The sequence below is a fragment of the Pinus tabuliformis genome, chromosome J, assembly GCF_031772625.1.
Source record: "Pinus tabuliformis cultivar Carrire ecotype Pingquan chromosome J, CPIR1, whole genome shotgun sequence".
NCBI lineage: Eukaryota > Viridiplantae > Streptophyta > Pinopsida > Pinales > Pinaceae > Pinus > Pinus tabuliformis.
In genome coordinates, this window is record NC_142295.1 from 920,323,749 (window position 1) to 920,344,947 (window position 21,199).

A 21,199-nucleotide genomic window follows, 5' to 3' on the forward strand; every position below is an offset into this window, starting at 1 on the left:
ATATAATGATTAGTGTGGGTCTTTTTTATATAAAACTAATGGTTTAGGGAACTATCAAGAAGTCATCTTACAAGAGTATCTAAAAAGGGAGGATATTTATTAGATTCAATTTCCATGGTAAACTGAATATGAGGGGAAATGTTGTTGAGATGGGAGAGAAAGGCATCAACTACAGGTCTACCATGTTACCAAATAACAAAATGATAATTGAAAAAACTAAACCAACAGTTAGGTTTAATATGCCAAGAGCCCAAAGCTTTAGCTTCAAAGTATTCCATAAAGATGTTAGACAAAATAGGGGAAATAGATGAACTAACTATTGTACCTTCAATTTTCTCATAGATTGTTCCTTTATAAGAAAATAAGGTGGATGAGAGGCAAAGCCTAATCAAGATAAGGGTTTCATAATCAACAAGTTTATAATTCAGATCAATTGCTTCACATACAAGGATTTTAGTAAAAAGAGATATGACGTTAAATATAATGAGAATGTCATGATCATCCACATGAATATCTTTAGTATTATGAATGAAATCAGGTGAATCTTAAATGAAAATAGGGGAGGAACCAACAAAATTTTGAAGCTTATAGGCAAGCTATCAACTAAGAGAATTGGTGGGAGGTCTTATGTTATTAATTATGGGTCTAAGAGGGACTCTAGATTTGTGAATTTTTGGTTGGGTGTAGATTCTGGGGGTTTGGGGGGTATCTGGAATAAGACATTACTGGATGGAGGCATCGATAGAAGATAATTTTATAACTTTGGTAACAATTTGAGTTATGGAATTGACGAGTTTTTTTGGAGGGATATTGTAGGAAGAATAAGAGAGAAGATCGAGAATCTTGGCTTCATAGTATTTGGATTTCATAACTACAAAGGAATTTCCCTTATCCGCCTTAGGGATGAGAATGCCAAGGTTTTTGTCTAGACATTTAAGGGCTTGGATTTAATCATTGGATAAATTTGGCTTAGGGGGTTTTAGGTTGTTGGAGGACCCTACCACACTCTTGCGAAATTTCTTTTGTGGTATGGGATGGAAGGTTTTGACACACTAGTTTAATGGAACAAATAATTTCTTCATTAGGGATCTTTTTAGGGCTATGGAAAAATTGAATCCTTTTTCTAAGAGAAGAAGGGACAAGGAATCAAGTTCAAAGGAGGAAAGATTCACAACAGAGGAGGGTTTGGAGTTTGCATTGGAAGAGGGTTAGGGGGACGTCTCGTGCCAAGGGGAGGGGAAGAAGAAACAGGGGAGGATTAAATTGAGTTCTATCAATAAGGGAAATTATATAATCATTATTAATGTGGGTATTATTTAAGGATATATATATATATATATATATATATATATATATATATATATATATATATATATATATATATATATATATATATATATATATATATATATATATATATATATATAGATAGATAGATATATATATATATATTGCAGATGCCTAAAGGAATTCATTTAGATCAACCTTTCGACTGATGCCCAAAGTAAAAAGAAAAAAAAATATAAAATATAAAAACCAAACCAAACAGAAAGGAGAAACTAGGACTAAGAAAATATGCTTAGTCACCCTTTTCTACCCTTCTTCTTCTCTACTTTTTACCATCCTCCTTGATTAAGAGTGGATGTTACAATGATTAGTTGGTTTTCTGCTGCTTTCCTTAGATGTTCCTTATCTGAGTCCGAGCTCTCAGAGGAATAAGGACATTTGAATCCTCCAATTTCATTCTCCTTCTACATTTCTTGACCAAGATTACCTTCCGCATTAGGATTTTGCGAACTTACTCTCACCATTCCTTCTTGATTGGTTCCTTCACTTGTTGGAGGAGCTTGTGGGTTTGAGTTTTCCCCAGTTATGGGATCCTATTTTTCTTCTTCATCAGGTTGTTGTGATGGGAATTGCCATCCCTTAGGCTTCTCAGGTGGTTTCTTTTTCTTCCCAGGATATTTCTTTGCAAAGGATATGAATTTTGTAAATGTCTACTTTGTAGACAAAAACAACACTTGAATGTCGTATTCTCATAATCTAAGAACCGAGTCCAACACTATTTATTGTGTGTCAGAATAATATGATTAGGAAGACCTTTGCTTAGGCCTACCTCTATGCAAAATTTGGAAAAAGTATATATTGCTTCTTTTGTTATTTGTGTATCCATCTTGATGTATCTCCCCAACAGGTTATTGATTCCTTCTAGAACTTTTGGATGCCATAAACGTAGGGGTAAATTATCTAATATTACCTACACTGGAATATTGGGGATCACCAATGAGTTGGCATCAAAATCTGGGAACCATGGTGTGATAAACAGTCCCGCATTACCCTAGAACCATGGACCGTCTTGTATAACATATTCTCTTATCTCTAATGATTCAAATTTTACTATGAAGAATCCCTTGGAGCAGAGGTGAACCTCAAAAGTTGGTGTCCAAGTCATAAAAATCCACTGAAAAAGGTCCATAAGCTTTGGCCAAAAACCATTAAACCTGTTATTGGAACAATTATTACTTGAAGGACAAGAATTAGTCAAGGAGAGATTATTATAATAAGGGGAAGAAGAATTGGAATTAGTGTTATTGGAATTATAAATAATATGAGAAGATTCAATGTCTAATTGATTTTAATTATAATCTTTATCTATTGGAAAATTAATTAAGGAATTAATGATTAATTTATTTTTATATTGAGAATTCATAACATAATTAATAGATTGGGCTTTATTTATGGATTTATTATTATTTAAATAATAATATTTATTAGGCTTATATAGATTATTATTAAAAGAAGGTGAGGAATTTGAAATGTTGCAACTGTAATTATAATGAGGAGGTGAACAATTAGGATTCACATTGATCTGAATGGAAAATGGCATCGACCCATGGTAGTCATCCACCCACGTTATTCATCCACCCATGGAATTTGCCCATGGTATTGTAAGTGGCATCCACCCATGGTATTGTAAGTGACATCCACCCATGGTATTCATTCACCCATGGAATTTATTCGTGGTATTGTAACAGAAAAATACTATAAGTAACAAGTCACATTTTGTAAAAGGACAATTTGTCCACCATAATATAGTCCTTAAAGTTATTATCTATTTTAATAAAAAGTTTATTTGTGGTTTTCTATTGTTTGTTCTCTCATTTTCTTTCTGGCATTGCAATATTTCAAATCTTGGGGGCCTCACCCCAAGATCCGGATCAGTGGTATCAGAGTAGGTTAAGATTCCATGAGAATGAGGGTTTGATGCATATTTCAGTTTCAAATTTTGCAACAATATTCAATAAATTTCAGGCATGTGCTACATCCTCCACATAACATTTTCTTGGGCCAAGTGGGAAGATTTTATTTTATTTTATTTGTTTTTTAAGTTTTTTGTAAGAACGTTTTTGGGTGGAAAGTTTGTAGATCATATCTGAAATTTTTGGTGAAAAATTTACAAAAACAAATAACAAATTTGGATTCCTTGTGAAAAAAATACCAAAATTCAAAAATAAAATTGGCCGAATCGGAGTTCGGATGTGGGAGATATTGCTAATTTAAATTCAACTATGTTGTAGAATTTTTTCTGACGGCAACTGGAAGACGACAACTCTCTTATAATTTTTTGCAGCTTATATCTTGAATTTTAGAAAAATGATTGCAGATCTGAGCTCCTCTTGAAAAATCACCCAATTTAAAAAAAAAGGGTCGATCGGAGTTCGAATGTGGGAGATATCGCTGATTTAAAATCAGCTATTTTTTCAGAACTTTTGTGATGATGTAACAGTTGCAGTGCCAATTTGAGATTCCAGAGTGTCCAGATAAGAATGTCCAACTCATGGGAAGATTTTGTCTTTGAGGTTTCTGCGAGTTACATCGTTGTGTAGATTATCTTCCGCATACATCACATTAGGTTTCCTTTTTGATCGACGTTACGAACCAGCAACGATGGTTCATCTTTAGGATTTGAAGACGAACCATCGTTGCTGGTTCGAAATGTCGATCATGGGAAGATGCAGAATGGTCATTCTATTTTCAAAAACAGGTTATAATAAATATTCTAAGTTATATTGACTGAGTTATGTCCATTTTAAATTTCGAGCAACATTTAAAGCGAGTTCCCTTTGGAGATGTGCCCTCCCACCCCACTTTAGTAGGCACTCGCTTCACATTCATTAGTTTCAGCATAACAACATTCGGCTTGGGTTATTTGGAGATGTTCCCTCCCACCCCAGCTATGTAGGCACCTGCTACTTCATCAACAATCAATATCACGGTTATGGGTCAACCACACAAAATCCTTGTCATCGAATTCCATTTGCTAGGCCGCACACTGTTAGTATCATAGAAGGTCACAAGAATTACAAGGTATCTCTATCCTCAGATCTTCGTTTGTCATGGTTACAGGTCATCCACAAACCCACACTTCATCGAAGTCCATTTGCTAGGCTGCACACTGTCAGTATCACAGTTGGTCACAAGCATTACAGGGTATCTCTATCCTCGAATCATCATTCATCATGGTTACGGGTCATCCACAAACCCACACTTCATCGAAGTCCATTTGCTAGGCCGCACACTGTTAGTATCACAATTAGTCATAATAATTACAAAGTATCTCTATCCTCGGATCTTCATTTATCATGGTTATGGGTTAACCACATAAAACCCTTCTCTTCAGTGGCTCTTCATATTCAACAAAAGATTCGTAGGAGGGAACTTCACGTAATGGAGATCATTGCTTCTTAAGGAGATAGGAATGATCTGAATGGAAAATGGCATCAAGCCATGGTATTCATCAACCCATATTATTCATCCACCCATGGAATTTACCCATGGTATTGTAAGTGGCATCCACCCATGGTATTGTAAGTGACATCCACCCATGGTATTCATTCACCCATGGTATTTTCCCATGGTATTGTGACATCCATCCATGGTATTCATTCACCCATGGAATTTACCTGTGGTATTGTAATAAAAAAATACTATAAGTAACAAGTCGCATTTTGTAAATGGACAGATTGTCCACCACAATGTAATCCTTAAAGTTATTATCTGTTTTAATAAAAAGCTTATTTGTGGCTTTGTTATTGTTTGTTCTCTCATTTTCTTTCTAGAATTGCAATATTTCAGATCTTGGGGGCCTCCCCCCCAAGATCCATTTCAATCTTTTAGATCTTGGGGGCCTCCCCCAAGATCTGGATCACACATGTGCGCTATGGTTAGAAATTGAAAAGATTGAAGCCGAAGTAGGTGAGGAAAATGTGCAATGTTAATTAACATGGTTGTTGTTGGTGACTGAATTTGCATGTTTTTACCCACCTTTTTACCGTGTTTCTTGTATCCATTTTACACCATTATTGGTCAATTTACAAGCTAAACCACACAGGTGTACCTCTTGTCATGTCGTTATCAATCATTAATCAATGAAGCATAGTCATAGGGGATTTTTGCCTAAGTGGCTTACTAATTCGATTATTCTTGCAGATTTGGAGGGAGTATGATCAAGACCGTGGTTCAAAAAATGGTGACCATCAAGCTGGCAATGCTATCTTGAGACATCAGCTGCAACGGTGGATCAACCTTTCAATCAACACACTGTTATCTTTATATTCTGTTTTGCTTAAGAAACCACTATGTAATTGTAGGCAGACAACTACCGTAATTCTAGGAGTTGTTAGTGTTAACAAATTGTATAAGTAGAGTTATGGGGCTGCGAAAGCTAAGAGTTAAGGTCGCAGAGAATTACATTAATTTGGAGTCTGTAATAACGTACATTGTAATATCCTTTTGATTAATTCAATTATGATCTTCTGAGCATTTCGCGACTTCTTGATCTTGCCACAACCCTAATCAGGGAATTAGGTCCACTCTCATGACCAGGTGTTGTTGGAGAGATGTGTGCATAGGTTTATTTCAGTTAATTTATTTATTGCTGTGAATGATTATCAGTGTGTTGCTGTGAGTCTGATTTACTATTACTCTGATTGTTGTTACCCTTATTTGTTGTTACAATTATCGCTTGTTGTTACACATTTCTAAATCTATAATTGAATGCTCATTACTAGGTAGGGAAACTGTGGCTTGCATATACTTTGCATGATAGCCTTGAAATAACTCATAGAACCCTGGGTTGAAAATTAATGTGGAATTGGATGAATTTCATGATTCATATCTGAACACCAATAATTGCTAGGGTTAAAAGAAGAATTAACACTAGAGCTCGAGTGTTTAAGGTACATGTGCGCACAGTGGATGGGGTCAGAGGTAATCGACGTAAAGGGAATAACATCCGAAATGGCTCTAAGGGAAGGATGGTTGCAAGTGTTGTGATAGGTGTTGTCCATGGAGCTTGAGAATTCAAGGGGTGGATGTGAAGAGAGGAGAGGGCCATAGGAATTAGCATTTGTCAAGGAGACTATGTGGTTAGAGAGGGAGTTTTCTGGGTGTGAGAAATAAATAAAGGAAGGGGAGCTAAGGTTAAGTGGATGAGGCAACTTATTGGCAATCGTTAAATTAGTAGAAGAGGCTGAGGGATTGATATTGTGTGTGGATTGGGACTGTGAGTTGAAGATGTAACATGATTCTGAATAGAAATCACATTTAAATCACTATGAGAAATCACATTCAAACCACTATGAGAAAAATAAAATTTATTAGAATAAAGTCAAGAAAATTTTTGAATTTGAGAATCGAAGCAGACTCATAAATTTTAAGAGTAGATATATTAGATCCATTATCAATAATGGACCATGATTCAAATCTAATTAAAGAGGAGAGGTTAAGGTGCAACGAATAAATTTTAAGAGATAATTTGTTAAGATCAAACTTGGCGAAATGGATTTTGCATGAAGGGTAACAATGCTTGCTTTGTTGAGAATATGTGTCAAATTTGTTCTTTATTGATGATGTTCTATTTTGGTAGATGTGGGGAGAAGGCCGGAGTCACGACATCGTTTAAGGAATGTAAGACCAACAACTCTTTATATAGTTTTGAGCACAATTTCTCAAATAATTAGATAAGCCAAGAGTTTCTTGTTGTTACAAATTCGTTTCATATTACATTTTTGTTAGAGAAATCTCTACAAGGAGCAATGGAAAGTGTGGATCTTCTTTTATTTATTTAATTTAATTTAATTTAATTTGTGAATTTGTTTTTATAATTTTGTATTTTGGTTTTGTATGCATGTTTGATTTTTTTTTTTTTTGAATAATTCTTTTTGTAGAAATGGTTGAGGAAGATCAGACCTAGAAGGCTTGAAACAATGTGATTGGACCAACAAAAGGAAAATAAGAAATTTCCTAGCTAAATACCAAATATTCATTCAAGCATCTTTCAACGGTTCTCTTTTTTTACATTGGATTTGTAAAATTATTAATGGAAACTCTTAAGAGGAGAAGGGGGTCTTTGTCGCTACGACTAGGGTACTCCTTGCACTACTATGAAGAGGATTTTTCGTGTAGATCTAGGAGGAATACTTAGGTCCGAGCTTGGGTGTTTTTATTTTAAAATTAGATCTCTGTTGTAGAGTTAGATCATGCATTATTTCAACTCTATTCTATATTAGCAAAGATGAAGGTCTTGGGAGGACTGTTGGAGAAATTCATTGTAAAGATAGAGCATGAGATCCAAGTTTATGATTGTGTTTTCAAGTACTATTATTTGTTAATATAATCTTAATATTTATGGTAGATTTGTGCGAGTAATTCCATGTTTTAGAACTATTGCTAATATACAAACTTATGTTTGTTTCATTAGATATTTGATCCAATAATTACATAGATCAATCATTAATATTTCTGTTTCTCTTGCATTTAAATGAATTTTTGAGTAACTATTTACTAAAAAATTTATAATCATAAATCGATTTAATAGTCATTAAAATTGTGTGACCTAATTCCCTGTTTTAGTGGCTCATCTATTAAAATTTTAATCTCTAAAAAAAACATGTCATGAATTAAAGATATCAACAGTCAGAACTACTCTAGCAGCTCTATATTTATCAAAAATTGCATGTTAAATCCCCATAATATTTAAATATTTGCAGTTGGTCTTTAGGAACTATTTCTTATGTTCCAAGTTACAGTAATTTGCTTTGTTTTTCCGCATTAGTAAGAAGGTATGCATTTAAATTAACTCACTACATTTTTAGAAGTATCCTTATGTAGGATCAACATCATTGGTGGCTCGGTTGATTCCTCAAGTCATCTGAAGGATTACTTTCTTGCAAGTGCATCACAGGAATATAAGTCTGATTGTCTCTTCTTGTTGCTAGTAATCAGAGATATCACAAATCAGTAGGGGGAGTGAGGGGTAACTAGAACCATTTGAAATAATCAGAATCACCATGCGAAACAGATAAGGGCTTAGCTGGGGCCTAGCCGATTGATCTCCGCAATGTTGATTATGGTAATTTTTGGTCATCAATATGTTATTAAGAGAATCATAAAATAAATAAATAAAACAAAAAAATAGAAAAATACATATTTTTGTAATATACATATGTAATTGAGCATTTTAAGCAAAAATAGATCAAAATTTATTTTAAAAAGGAAGCAGAAAATTTACATAAACAAAATTAAAAAAAAGGGAAAAAATTAAAAACACTAGATTACAACAATTCAATTTTATAAAATAATAATATTTTTTTAAATACATATAAAAAAGTTAAAACAAGGAATGAAATAATTCAGAAAAAAATAATTTATTGAATTAAAAAAATAATTAAAGAAAACCATATAGAAAGAAAAGTTGTATTCATGGTTCACTTTGCAAGGGTTTTGGTTTTGATATCTTGTTTAAATTTTAAATAATAATAAGAAAGAAATGAAGAAAGAAAAAAATGAATAATTTCTTTTAGTTTATTATTATTATTATTATTTTTGAAAACAATCAATTATTTTCTTGAAGCCATGACCTCTACTCACATGGGCACTCACAGTGTCACCACTCCTTGGAGGAGAAACCTATAGACATCCATGTGAGGGATTGGTCCAAGGAAGATTCTTGAAATCACCCTCGCCTTGGCCCCTCCTAGTGCCCATTAAGGTCACCGCTCCATGGAGAGGCAACCTTGTGAGAATTTGCATGAGGGGAGGCTAGAATGGAGATTCTTGAAATCATCCTCATCCTCCCCTACTACCTCTCATTTTGTTGTAGAAGTGGCACCATGGGACACAAGTGAGAGGAGGGGGAAGGAAAATTCTTCATATTTCTCCCATCCCCTACACACATTTTATTGTTTATGATTCATTTGAAACAATGTCACTTTTAAAAAAATCATTCTACCACTCATCACTCTAATTACAAAAGGTTAAGACAGGGTGGGTGCTTCTTCTCGTCCTCCCCAAAATTATTGAAGTATGAGAAAGGTATATTTCTCTTTCTCTGCCTCTTTAAAATGACTAAAGTATGAGAAAAAGACAATGCTCCTTCTCCTACTCACTCAAATTACAAAAGTACGAGAAGGGGGCCATGCTTTTCCTCCTTCTCTTTTGAATGATAAATCATGAGAAAGGACATGTGCTCCTTCTCCTTCTCCTCCTCCTTCTTGTTAGTGTCCTATATTATAGTAATCAAAGTCAAACTTAGCCTTTTCATTATTGTTGTCAATTTGTAAAGTTTTGCTATGATCTCTTAGAGATCAAGTTATTAGTCTTTTGAGAGAAATATGAGATCATGTGATTAGTTTGAGTCTAAGTTAGGGTTATGTGAAAAATGTTTCAAGTGAGGATGGAAACAGTCATTGATTTCCTGAGGTCTAAATTTAGTAAGTTTAGGAAAATGTGTCAATAGGTTCATGAGTGAAGATCATAACATTTTTGATTTTTCATCGTTGAGTCGAGTTCAATGTTGTCTTATCAAATCAGTTTCCAGTTCAAATCAAATATTTCAATCATAATATTACCACTGTAAGTTGATGCCACATTGTCCCTTTTTTTTTTTTTTGTGCTACTGTTAAAGGAATTAAGATTTGATAGAGGATCAGGGTTTTTGGCACTATTTCCTATGTATGGAGGTCCAAGAAGGTATTTGAGATTGTCGACATCATTCAACAACCATCCTACCCAGTTTCGCTATGCTTTCTTTCAATTTGGGTTTCGCTATGCTTTCTTGCTACACTTTCTTGCACTAATGCTGCAAATGTATTTTCACCATACCGTACCCATTTGCAATGAAAGTTTTTCAGGATATGCATGAGGATGAGATGAATAAACTCACTCAATTTTAGGTCAAAATTCTTCACGATTTTCGAGAAATGAGACACTGTCATCTACAACCATTTTTGGATTTTCTCGAAATCTGTGAGTCAGATTTAGCCCAATTTTTTTGTGGAGAATAATTATAATGATATTAACCTGCTGAAAAAAAAAATCATCTCAACATGATTCACATTTTAGGATATATTTGAAAAATAAGCTTGCTGGGTTTTGGCTACAGGGGAGTTGCTGCGCTTTTTGACAGTTGTTGTGCTTTTGGACAATTTCATTTCAAGATTAATTTCTGACGAAATAGAGATTAATTTTGAAAAATTAAAATATATTTATGTTAAACATGAGCTATATTAAAATAACCTCATTCAATTTTGTGATAGGTTTCATATACTGGAAGATTCAAATGAATCTTTACAATCTATTTTTCAAATTTCATCATTTCCTATTGTATTCATGATTTTTGGGTGCGGATTCCGAGGAGACAAAGAATAATTGTCGAAACATGAGAGATATTTCTCTCAAGAACAATATCATCAACAAAAAACTCTTTTTTTTTTTGTGTAACAATTATCATGATTCGAGATATATGATCTAATATTTGACCCCTATTTTCCATAAATTCAATCCCTATTTCCTCGCAGGAAATTTCTAAATCTAATGTAACTGACTCTATCTTTGGGGAAATGGTTGAGATCGACCCCCTCAGTCCAAGGATGAACTAATTATATATATTTAATGAGTTTTAGTGTGAAAAGCATTGGTTTTTGGTCAAGGTTAGAGAAAGAAAACATTGTGCATTGTACTTTTCCATTTAAAAAAGTTTTCAGTGAATGATGAAGGCATAAGTCTGTTTTCTCAGGGATTCTTGTGTCAATTTATGATGGTGATGTTTTCTCCCATGTATGTGAGTTTTTCTATTTTTATAATCATGCTTTAAATGTTATGTCTTCATGTTTAATTAATCAAAAATTTTTAGAATCTACACTCGGATATTCCACAGTTTTCATTTCTGCTTTGTCGACGTTTCGAGGGTCTAGGCTCGAAACGTCAACAAAGAAAAAATTAAAACTGTGGAATATCCGAGTGTAGATTCTAAAAACCTAACCACAGAAATCTACAATCCGTAATAAAAATTTGTTTTAGAAATCACTTTTTAGGTGATTTGTTATGGTTTATTGAACAATTTAGTGTTTTGCTTCTGTTGAGATATCTAGAATTCATCCTCAACTATATTATTTAGATGTTTTCAATTCCAATAATCCTTTTCTAACCTCTCAACAAAGAAATTTGATAAAAAACACTAGAAGGATTGCCTACCTTGCCCTTGTCAAAGGATTCCTCATTTCCCCCATCATATCATTGAAAATCATTAGTTCAATATGACTCCATGCCCAATGGATTTTCTCTCTTCCCTTCCATCAAACTTTTAAACCTATTCCTCTATGATCTTAATACCTAGCCTAAAACCTAAGAGAACCAGTCATCTAAGTGACTGAAGATTCATATAGAGAGAGCCCTCTTTGAAGTTGGAAGGGCTAGATTCCAGTTTTAAAGTGGTTTGTGGTTACCTTTGGGTTCCTCTCCTCAACCTGGAGGAATTACGAAGTGCTAGCATAATGGCACTATTTCCTAGGAGCGAAAGGTTCCATCTTCCCTGGGAAAGAACCATCAAGTCTCAGATCATATTATTGATGGTGAACAGTGATAACACACAAGAAGGTTGTGCATTATTCACCGGGAAACTCCATTGTCAAAGAGATCCAGAATTCTAAGTACCCCTGAGAAAAATTAGGAGATTGAACTAAAAAAGTAAATTTAGAAGGAATATAGGGATAAAGGGGCATAATTTAGAGATCATGATGAAATTGTAAATTGGGAAGGTAGATAGGGAGGAATGGGCCTAATTAGGATATTAGGCATGACTTTCAAATCAAGGGAGATTTGAAAACATAGTGCCCAATTTAGAAATCTTTCTTGATTGGGGAATTGAGAGGAAAGAACAATGAAAATAAAGAAAAGATTTCACACATTTAATAAAGGGTTGAAATTTATAAGGAACTTTTCCAGGTTTGAAAACACTTTGGTATTTGTAAAAATTTAGGACAAGGCTTGATTTTGATAGTAATTTTCCATGAATTATTTTGAGGACTTAACAAGGAGAAGACAACTTGAATGAAAAAAGTGTGTGTAAGGTCTAGTGGTCATTCTCCTTCTCATCACTCTAATCACAAAAGTTTGAGAAAGGGCCAATTCTTCCTCTCCTCCCAACATTTACTAAAGTGTGAGAAAGGGATTGCACTACTCTTTCTTCCAAACTATTAATGAAGTGTTTTGATAATTATCACCTAAAAAATAATTCATAGCATGAAATCAATGATTTCTACAAATATCGTTACCATAGGAAGACAAAATTAGCTGCCCGTGGAAATTAAATCAACAAGTCAAAATCAATGAAAAAACTATAGAAAAGTGAGTTTTAAACCATCTGTGAAAACTCATAGTGGTGATTTTGTGTGATTATTCCTTGGATAATGGTGTGGATTTGTAGAAATTAAATCTCACCATCTTTCAACACATTAAATGCCCACATACCATAAAAATTTGAAAGTGAATTTTGAACCAGGATAGTTTAGGGATCAAAAACATTAGTATAGGTTCATCTAGTACCCCAAAGGTCCCCTTATGCATATAAATTCATGATGGGATTGTGCTCCATTCACATTTGGAGCTAGTTTTTATCAAGTTGTATGAAAATCTATAAATACAAGGCCATGGATCAAAATTTGATAAGAAAAGAAAAGTAGTGTTATGCTACGCAAATTTTACTAAGAGTGCTTCCAACTCTCAAGATATTCATGCATTGACATTACCACTTGGCAAGTTTTTCATCATTGAAGAAGCTTATGGAATTTTTGGCTTAGAGAGCGAGGACCAACAAAGGAAAAAACAAGAAACCTCCTTAAGAGAATTGAATAAGGTTCACTTTTCTCAACTCAACTCTCTCTTGTGTCTCCTTTGAAGGCCAACAAATCCTTTCTCCATGGGATGCAACTACCTCTACATACTACTACATATAGGACTACATTCCAATGACATAGTCCGACGATATGGTCCATATTGTCACAAAGGACAAGAAAATAGTTTTTTTTTTTTAAATTTTGTTTGTGTAAAGTCCCTACAACCAATCTATAGAGCATAGGAATTTCAAGGACAGATATAATTTTCCTTTCAACAAATATATGAACATTCTATATCGTTTCAAAATTCCAAAGAAAAATCCATATGGAGTCGGTATTCTGACAAAAACTTGACCTTTTGTTTGATTGGTCATCTTTGACTTTGAGTAGTCATCTAACATCAAAATTCCAATGATTAATGAATATAGAAATATCTCACATGTAAGAGATGTTTCAACATATTTGCTATAAGTACAATAATTCTAAAAGGTTATAACGTGAGTGAAAAACATATTTTGTTTTATATAATTTTTTTTATGGCTAGGAGAATGTCAAAAAATGTTAGATGGGGAACTAATCAGCTAGGGGTCGATGATGGGAAATTTTATTTCCCTTGCACTCTTTGCGGGAGCACACATCCACAAGAATTTCATATGTTACAGCTAATAGACATTGTAGGAAGAATGGGCACATTGAAGGGGGGAATGAATATCGTCTAGTGGTAAGCTATTTATGAATCATTATATATATTTTCTTTATATTAATCATATTTGTAAAATTTTTTATTGTTATAATATTTGTTCTGTAGACTAATTTCACGTGATTGTTTGTAATTATTATAAAGTCAAGGTGGCCCCCTAGGTATTGTGATCTGAATGTGCCAAGTAGTAGTACTAGAAATAATGTTCTACAAGTTGAGGAACATGGAGCGAATATTGAAGATCAAGATAATGATCTTATGGATGAAGATGAAAATAATAACATAGTTCAATATGATGGGACAAATGAATTGATCCAAGACTTGTTCGATAATCATGAGAATGATGACATTATTAATTGTGATGATGAACCTGTGCTAGAAAAGGTAGGGACACCACTTTATGAAGGCTTAAGAGCAAATATTCTCTCTGCTACATTATTGTTGGTGAAATTGAAGGTTTTGAATGGTTTGTCAAACACTTGTATGGCACAAATCCCAAGGTATATTGTAATATGTTTCATCACAAGAAAGGTTGATTTATTTTTCCTTTTTTGTTGCATTAGTTAATGTGTAAAATAAGAATTCAATAATTATTATTAATATTATTTACATTAATTAGTAATATTTTATGTTGTAGTAGACTGTTAGGTGAATTTCCGTTACCATCGTCAAATAAGTTACCTAGAACATACCGAAATTTATATGCCATTGTGAAAGAAATTGGAATGGAGTATCAAGCTATAGATCAATGTCCTAATAATCATATTATATATTATGAACAACATGCACCAAAAATAAATTTTCTAAAATGTGACAATAGTAGATATCAAATCGATCAAATAAAAAAATTGTTCCTCAAAAAGTTCTTTGTCATATTCACATAATTCCACATTTATAGCGATCTCTCAAGGGTGAAAGCATAGCACAATTTATGGATTATCATGCATGGAAGAGAAGTGGAGATGGGTTTCTTCGAATTATTGCAGATGGTTATGCATTTGGGGAAATTGAGGGAAAATGACCATGTTTTAAAGATGAACCTCATAATGCTAGGCTTTCATTGGAAGCTAACGATGTTAATCCATTTGGAGAGATCATGTCTATTTACTCAATGTGACCAATTTTTGTTATCAACAATAACCTTCCTTCTTGGATGTCAATAAAGAGGGAGCACATTATGTTGACAATGATTGTTCCAGGTATTTGTTTACATTAAGTTTTAGAAAATTGTAACATTTCATTTGTCTTGTTTGTTTCATAATATGTTATATTTATTTATTTACTTATATGTACTTATCATAGTAGTAATCAGGTGTAATTTTGAGGTCTGTATGGAAGCTCTGCATGAGCGCTGCGGTTTCCATGGAGGCCTCGGGGGCCATAACCCTGGGGATTGACTGCCACAGACCTCGCTCCGCACTGACCTGATACTTTCACCCCCATCCTGCCTGGTTTTACCCACTGCCGCGGTTATTGTTTCGTGTTTCATCGTGAAGCACACCTGGTAACCTAGCTCCCGGTTTACTGCCTCCTCGACATCTGCTACTTTGCTAACCATAACTGTCGTTTTTGATGGAGTTGGACGACGACGTAGACTACGAGGCGGACCCCAACCCCGACTAGGTCATCTGGGTGCACCACCAAACAGGGACGGGCTCTAGTTCCTTTGCTACCAAACAACGACTGCTGATAGCTACCTAGTCTATTTTGTTTCACCCGAGCCCGACTGATAAACACCCTCCACCCTCTGTCCACATTGATGATCTGCCTGGGTTAGACTGCCCTCCGCTCTCTCCAGCAACCTTAAATTTGCTAGGCACCTGCCTCCAACCCTCCCCTACATTTGATGCCCCCCTGGTACACCCTCCATAGACCTCTCTGCCCTCGTGTGCACCCTCGTCCTCTCGCATCCCTCCGACTGGTCCCCATCCCCACTCTATCCCAACTTTCTCCAGTGCAACCCTAGCTCCTGGAAGTACAAACCCTAATACCCCTATTCGATCTGGGTGCTTCAGTTCCCCTATCCCTAATCCCAAATCCACCCTGTCCACTCCCCAAACTGTCAACCAGGGTTGCAGGGGTTTACTTAAGGAACATCCGATGGCCCGCCGCTTAGATAAGCCCAAGAAGGGAAGGTGCCTTAAAGCTATGGACAAAGATATCAACCTAACCCTTGGTGAGGACATTCCGATGGGGGAAGTTGCAGACATGGCAAAGAAGGTTTTGGTTGGACGAGTAAGAGGTAGAAACTACACAGTGGAACGTCTTCGCCTCTGGACCTCGGAGATTTGGGGCTCCCTTCTCAAGGAACTTCCCATCATCAGAGTCTTGGCTCGTGGTTGGTTTGCCCTTAGGTTTCATAGGGAAGAATACACAGATTGGATCCTCTCTCATTTCTGGCACATTGAGCTGGCACCAGTACTGCTAAAGAGATGGGATCCCTTATTTGACCTAGAGCGCGAACAGATGGGTGTAGGGCCGATCTAGGTTCGATTGCTAGGCCTCCCAATGCAATTTTGGACCCCTCCTGTGTTCAAGCGAATAGGAGATGCTCTGGGGACATATCTAGAACATGACCAGTCTTTCGAAAAATCTGGGATTATGACAATGGCGAGAATCCTTGTTCATCTAGATACTAGGGAGGGGCTGGAGGAGAAAATAACACTACACTGGAGGCACTTCTCGCGTCGCCAAAACCTGGACTACGAAGGAGTGCCCTTCCGTTGCCGAAGATGCCACAAGGTGGGGCATCTGTACAAGGATTTTCCTTTACTCTCTACTTCCGCATAGGAGAATGCAAGGGGTGTGAAACACCGACTGTCTGAAGAACCGAATGTGGATGAGCAGCCCTCAGGTCAGGATCACTCTAAGGAAGCGGATGGAGTCACTACACAGCAAACCAGTACTCCAAGGATACCATCTACATCCCCTCCACTGACTCGATCCCAGTCTGCGGTGGATGCTGCTCCTACATCGGGTAATGATCCTATTTCTTGTTCCTCTGCTCATCATTACAATCATTTACATTCATCATTGCAAACTCCTGTGTCTCACTCTGAATCTTTTATGAGTCCACACCCCCCCATTAACTGTGGTTTTGAACCTCCCTCCCCCATCTTCTCGACTACCCCTCCGTCCCTTCTTGCACTTAACCCCCTCCTTCAACCATCTTCCTCCCCCTCTGCATCGGGTTCACACTCTTACAACCTTCGATCCCGTCCATTGAATTGCATCCCCCTGCTTGGCCTTGGTATACCCCCTCAATCTGCAGAGACTAAACCCTCCAGAGGTAGACCTTCCAAGCTTGCAAAAGCCATCAAATCTGCGGTGGCTGATGTGGCGCAGGGTCATCAGACCACTATTGAAAGGGCACTTAGAGCACCTGAGCCCTTTGAATCTGTTCCCTAATGATTTGGCTTTCATTCAACTGCAGGGGATTAGCCAACCCTAAGAAAAAACTGGCTCTTAAGCGTCTCTTGAACCGATCCCCCTGTGACATTTTATTCCTTCAGGAAACCCTAGGACCCTCCGATCAGATCATTAAAATTCTACATTCTCTTCTTCCTGGATGGCACTTTCAAGGCCTGGATGCTGTGGGCAGATCTGGGGGTCTTGCCATGGGTATAAACCCTAAATCCATCAAAGTGATATCTTCTTGGGGTGGCATGGGCTTCTTGGGCATGGACATTCTTGCTGCTGATTTAGGCAAACATATCTGAATCATGAATATCTACACCCCCAACCAAAATAGACTTGCATTTTGGCAATCCTTACTGGATAACTCATTGATCAATTGTTCCACCATCATCGGGGGAGACCTAAATTTTTCCATTGGGAATGAGGAATCCTGGGGTCATCACTCACAGATTGACTCTCTCTCAGACCAGCTGAGTTCCCTCCTGGACCTCTATGGGCTTATTGATGTCCCCATGAACAAGAAAATTCCCACATGGCATAACAGACGTACTGGTGATGCTGCCCTTGGAAGAAGGTTAGACAGATTTCTTATACATGAAGAGCTCCTCCGAACCCTAGCCCTATACAGGCAATGGGTTGGCTCAGGAGGCATATCAGACCATTCCCCCATCTACTTGGAAGTGACCGGTCCTTCTAGGAAACCTCGGGCCCCTTTCAAATTTAATTCATCATATTTAAAAGACCCAGACTATGTCAAATTGGTCTCAGATTTCTGGCAAGCACAGCCTCCCCTCAGAGATCAGAGAAAGGCCGCAGATTTCTGTAGGAACCTGAAACAGCTCAAGAGATTAACCATTGACTGGTCCAAGAAGAAAAAAGAGAGGGATGAACAATCTCTGGTGGACATTGAAGATCAGCTGGCCTCCTTAACTGATGAAAATGGGCTTGGCTACTCATCCAATGAAGCAAAGCTCCGCCTTGTGGAATTGGAATCCCAGAGATCCAAGATCCTTCTGGATAGGGAAGAATTATGGAGGCTCAAAAGCAGAGAAATTTGGCTGCAAGCAGGAGATGGCAATACAAATTTTTTCCACAATTTTTCAAATGGAAGGAAAGCCAATAACACCATTTGGCAGATGCCCATGGAACAGGAGGGATTGGCCTCCACTCACTCTCAGCTTGCCCAGCTAGGAATTGCCCATTTCAAGTGACTATTTAAAGCCCCCACTGCCCCCTCTCTGCCTGAAATCATCAATCTTGCTGGTCACTTTCCTAGCTTCTTGGATCCGGATGGCATCGACGATCTCATCAAACCTGTCTCCATGGGGGAACTCGAAAGCACTCTAAAATGGTTCAAGAGAGACAAAAGCCCAGGCCCGGATGGTTGGCCTGTGGAATTTTATATTGCTTTCTTGGACATAGTTGGTCTGGACCTGCTTGGAGTAATTGAAGAAAGTCGGACTCTTGGTCATATATATGCCCCCCTTAACTCCACCTACATAGCCCTCATTCCAAAAACTGACTCCCCCTCCTCCTTCCATGACTTCTGCCCTATTTCACTCTGCAATTGCCTATACAAAATCATAGCCAAGATTATAGCCAACCGTATCAAGCCTATACTATCTGACCACATCTCTCAAGAACAATTTGCTTTCCTTCACAACAGACATATTCATGAAGCCATTGGCTCTGCCCAGGAAGCCCTCCACTCTATCAAATTGAGAAAGCTCAAAGGAATGGCTCTTAAAATAGACTTATCAAAAGCCTTTGATAAAGTAAGCTGGCTATACCTAAGAATGATTCTCACTCATCTGGGCTTCCCTCTGGAGTTCATTAGTTGGATCATGGGCTGTATTACATCTGTATCTTTTGCAATTCTCATCAATGGGTCAGCCTCCCACCCCTTTCAGGCGGAAAGGGGAATAAGGCAGGGTTTCCCATTATCCCCTCTACTGTTCCTCCTTGTCATGGAAGGCCTGAGTAAACTGATAGATTCAGAGAAGCGATCTGGGAGACTCAGGGGATTGAAGATTACTGATCATTTTCTTTTGACCCATCTTCTCTTCGTGGATGACATACTCATATTCCTCAATGGGAGTGTACAGGATATCATTACTCTAAAAGAGTCATTAAAGCTTTTCAGTATTGCTACAGGGATGGAAATCAATAGGGAAAAGTCCACTATATCCTTCTCAGAATGCTCCCAACAGGAAATACAACTCTCACTACAAAATTTTCCCTATCAGGTTTTGGATCTTCAGGTCGGACTGAAGTACCTGGGCTTTAGACTCAAAGTGGATGGCTACAAACTAGCTGATTGGATCTGGTTGATTACAAAAGTGGAGAAAAGAATAAATATCTGGTGTCATCGCTTCCTATCCAGGGCAGGAAGACTGATACTTATCAAAGCAGTATTAGAAGCTACCCCTGTGTTTTGGATGTCCTTGGCATGGATCCCCATGGGGATTCTTAATAGAATCCAAAAAGTTTGCAGCCATTTCCTGTGGAAGGGACAAAAGGATGGGAAGCCGTATGCCTGGGTTAAATGGAGCAAAATTGCAATCCCCAAAAAATGGGGAGGGTGGGGATTAAAGCAGCTTCCGGCTTTTGCACAAGCTCTGGCTGCTAAGCAAGGGTGGTTACTCCTGAAACACAAGAGTCTCTGGTCGGAGGTAATCTCCCACAAATATATCTGGCCCAACTCCATTATTGATTGGATAAGGTGTCCCTCTTGGAATAGAAAAGGTATTTCAGTCATTTGGAGGGCCATTCTAAACACCCTGCCCATTATCAAAAGAGGTCTTATCTGGAAAATTGGAAATGGAGCATCAGTGCGCATTGGGATTGATCCCTGGATCGGCAGTGGGAATGTATATCAACTACCACCAGAGTTGATCACATTCCTCAACAACTTGGGCATCCTGTACATTTCGCAACTTGGAGACCACAGAAATACTACCTTTCTTCTACAAGCATGGCACTCTGGTGCGGAGTGGAATATCCCGCTTCAATGGGAAAGACCGTGGAAAAATTATATACAAGCTCTATCAGAATCCCATGTCTGACTAAATGAAGATGAGGATGAACTAATTTGGGGTCTTTCCAAAAAGGGTCATTACTCATCCAAGCAAGGATATGATCTCATTCAAGCAGAGGCAAAATCGGACAGACTGAAGAGTTGGTGGACTCACCTTTGGAAGTTGAAAGCTCCCCCGCGCACAAGATTATTAATGTGGAATATTCTCGAGGATAAAACTCCCACAGGAATTAATCTAAGGAAAAGGGCTTACACAGGACCTACTTGGTGTGTACTCTGCCATCAGGAGGAGGAATCGAATCAACACTTATTCCTCACTTGTCCTACATCAAAGCTGCTATGGACACAAGTACTGCATACTCTCAACATTAACCAAAGCTGGCATGGTGCGGATATCCCAAGTGCCTGGGACAACTGGTGGGGAGAAGCAAATGATCCAAAAATTAGAAACCTGCCGCTTCTGGTCTCTTGGCACATTTGGTTGGGTCGCAACAACATCATATTCCGAGACAGGCTTATAAATTGGGCCTTGATTCCACCTAAAATTTGCTCGGGTTATGAGGAAATCCCAGTTGAAGAGCACATCAACAGACCCAGGATCATCAACCAGGAACAGATCGATAAAACTCGGCCCTGGGCCTATTTTGATGGGGCTGCACAAGCCTAGGGCTGTGGGGGAGGCATAATTTTCCATCTATCAGACACACATTTCTTTCAGATTTGCATGGGCTTGGGCGAGGGCACAAATAATTATGCAGAGTTGATCTCCCTTCGACACTTGATTTACTTTTCCATTCTCAAACAGTGCAGACATATCCAAATATATGGGGACTCCAAAAATGTCATAAATTGGTTTAACAATACAGCTAC

At 37.3% G+C, this 21,199-nt stretch overlaps 1 protein-coding gene across 1 annotated transcript; it reads left to right on the forward strand.

Annotated features, from left to right (window-relative positions):
- The first annotated feature begins 17,597 nt into the window (after window positions 1-17,597).
- Window positions 17,598-18,503, forward strand: LOC149229761 (uncharacterized). The gene has a single exon (XM_089381119.1). It carries the CDS (start codon window positions 17,598-17,600, stop codon window positions 18,501-18,503), a length of 906 nt encoding a protein of 301 aa, XP_089237245.1.
- Window positions 18,504-21,199: the final 2,696 nt, after the last annotated feature.

What these genes read in the sequence shown, in the direction of transcription:
- LOC149229761 (XM_089381119.1), top strand. Translation starts at nt 17,598, where the DNA reads ATGAATATCTACACCCCCAACCAAAATAGACTTGCATTTTGGCAATCC.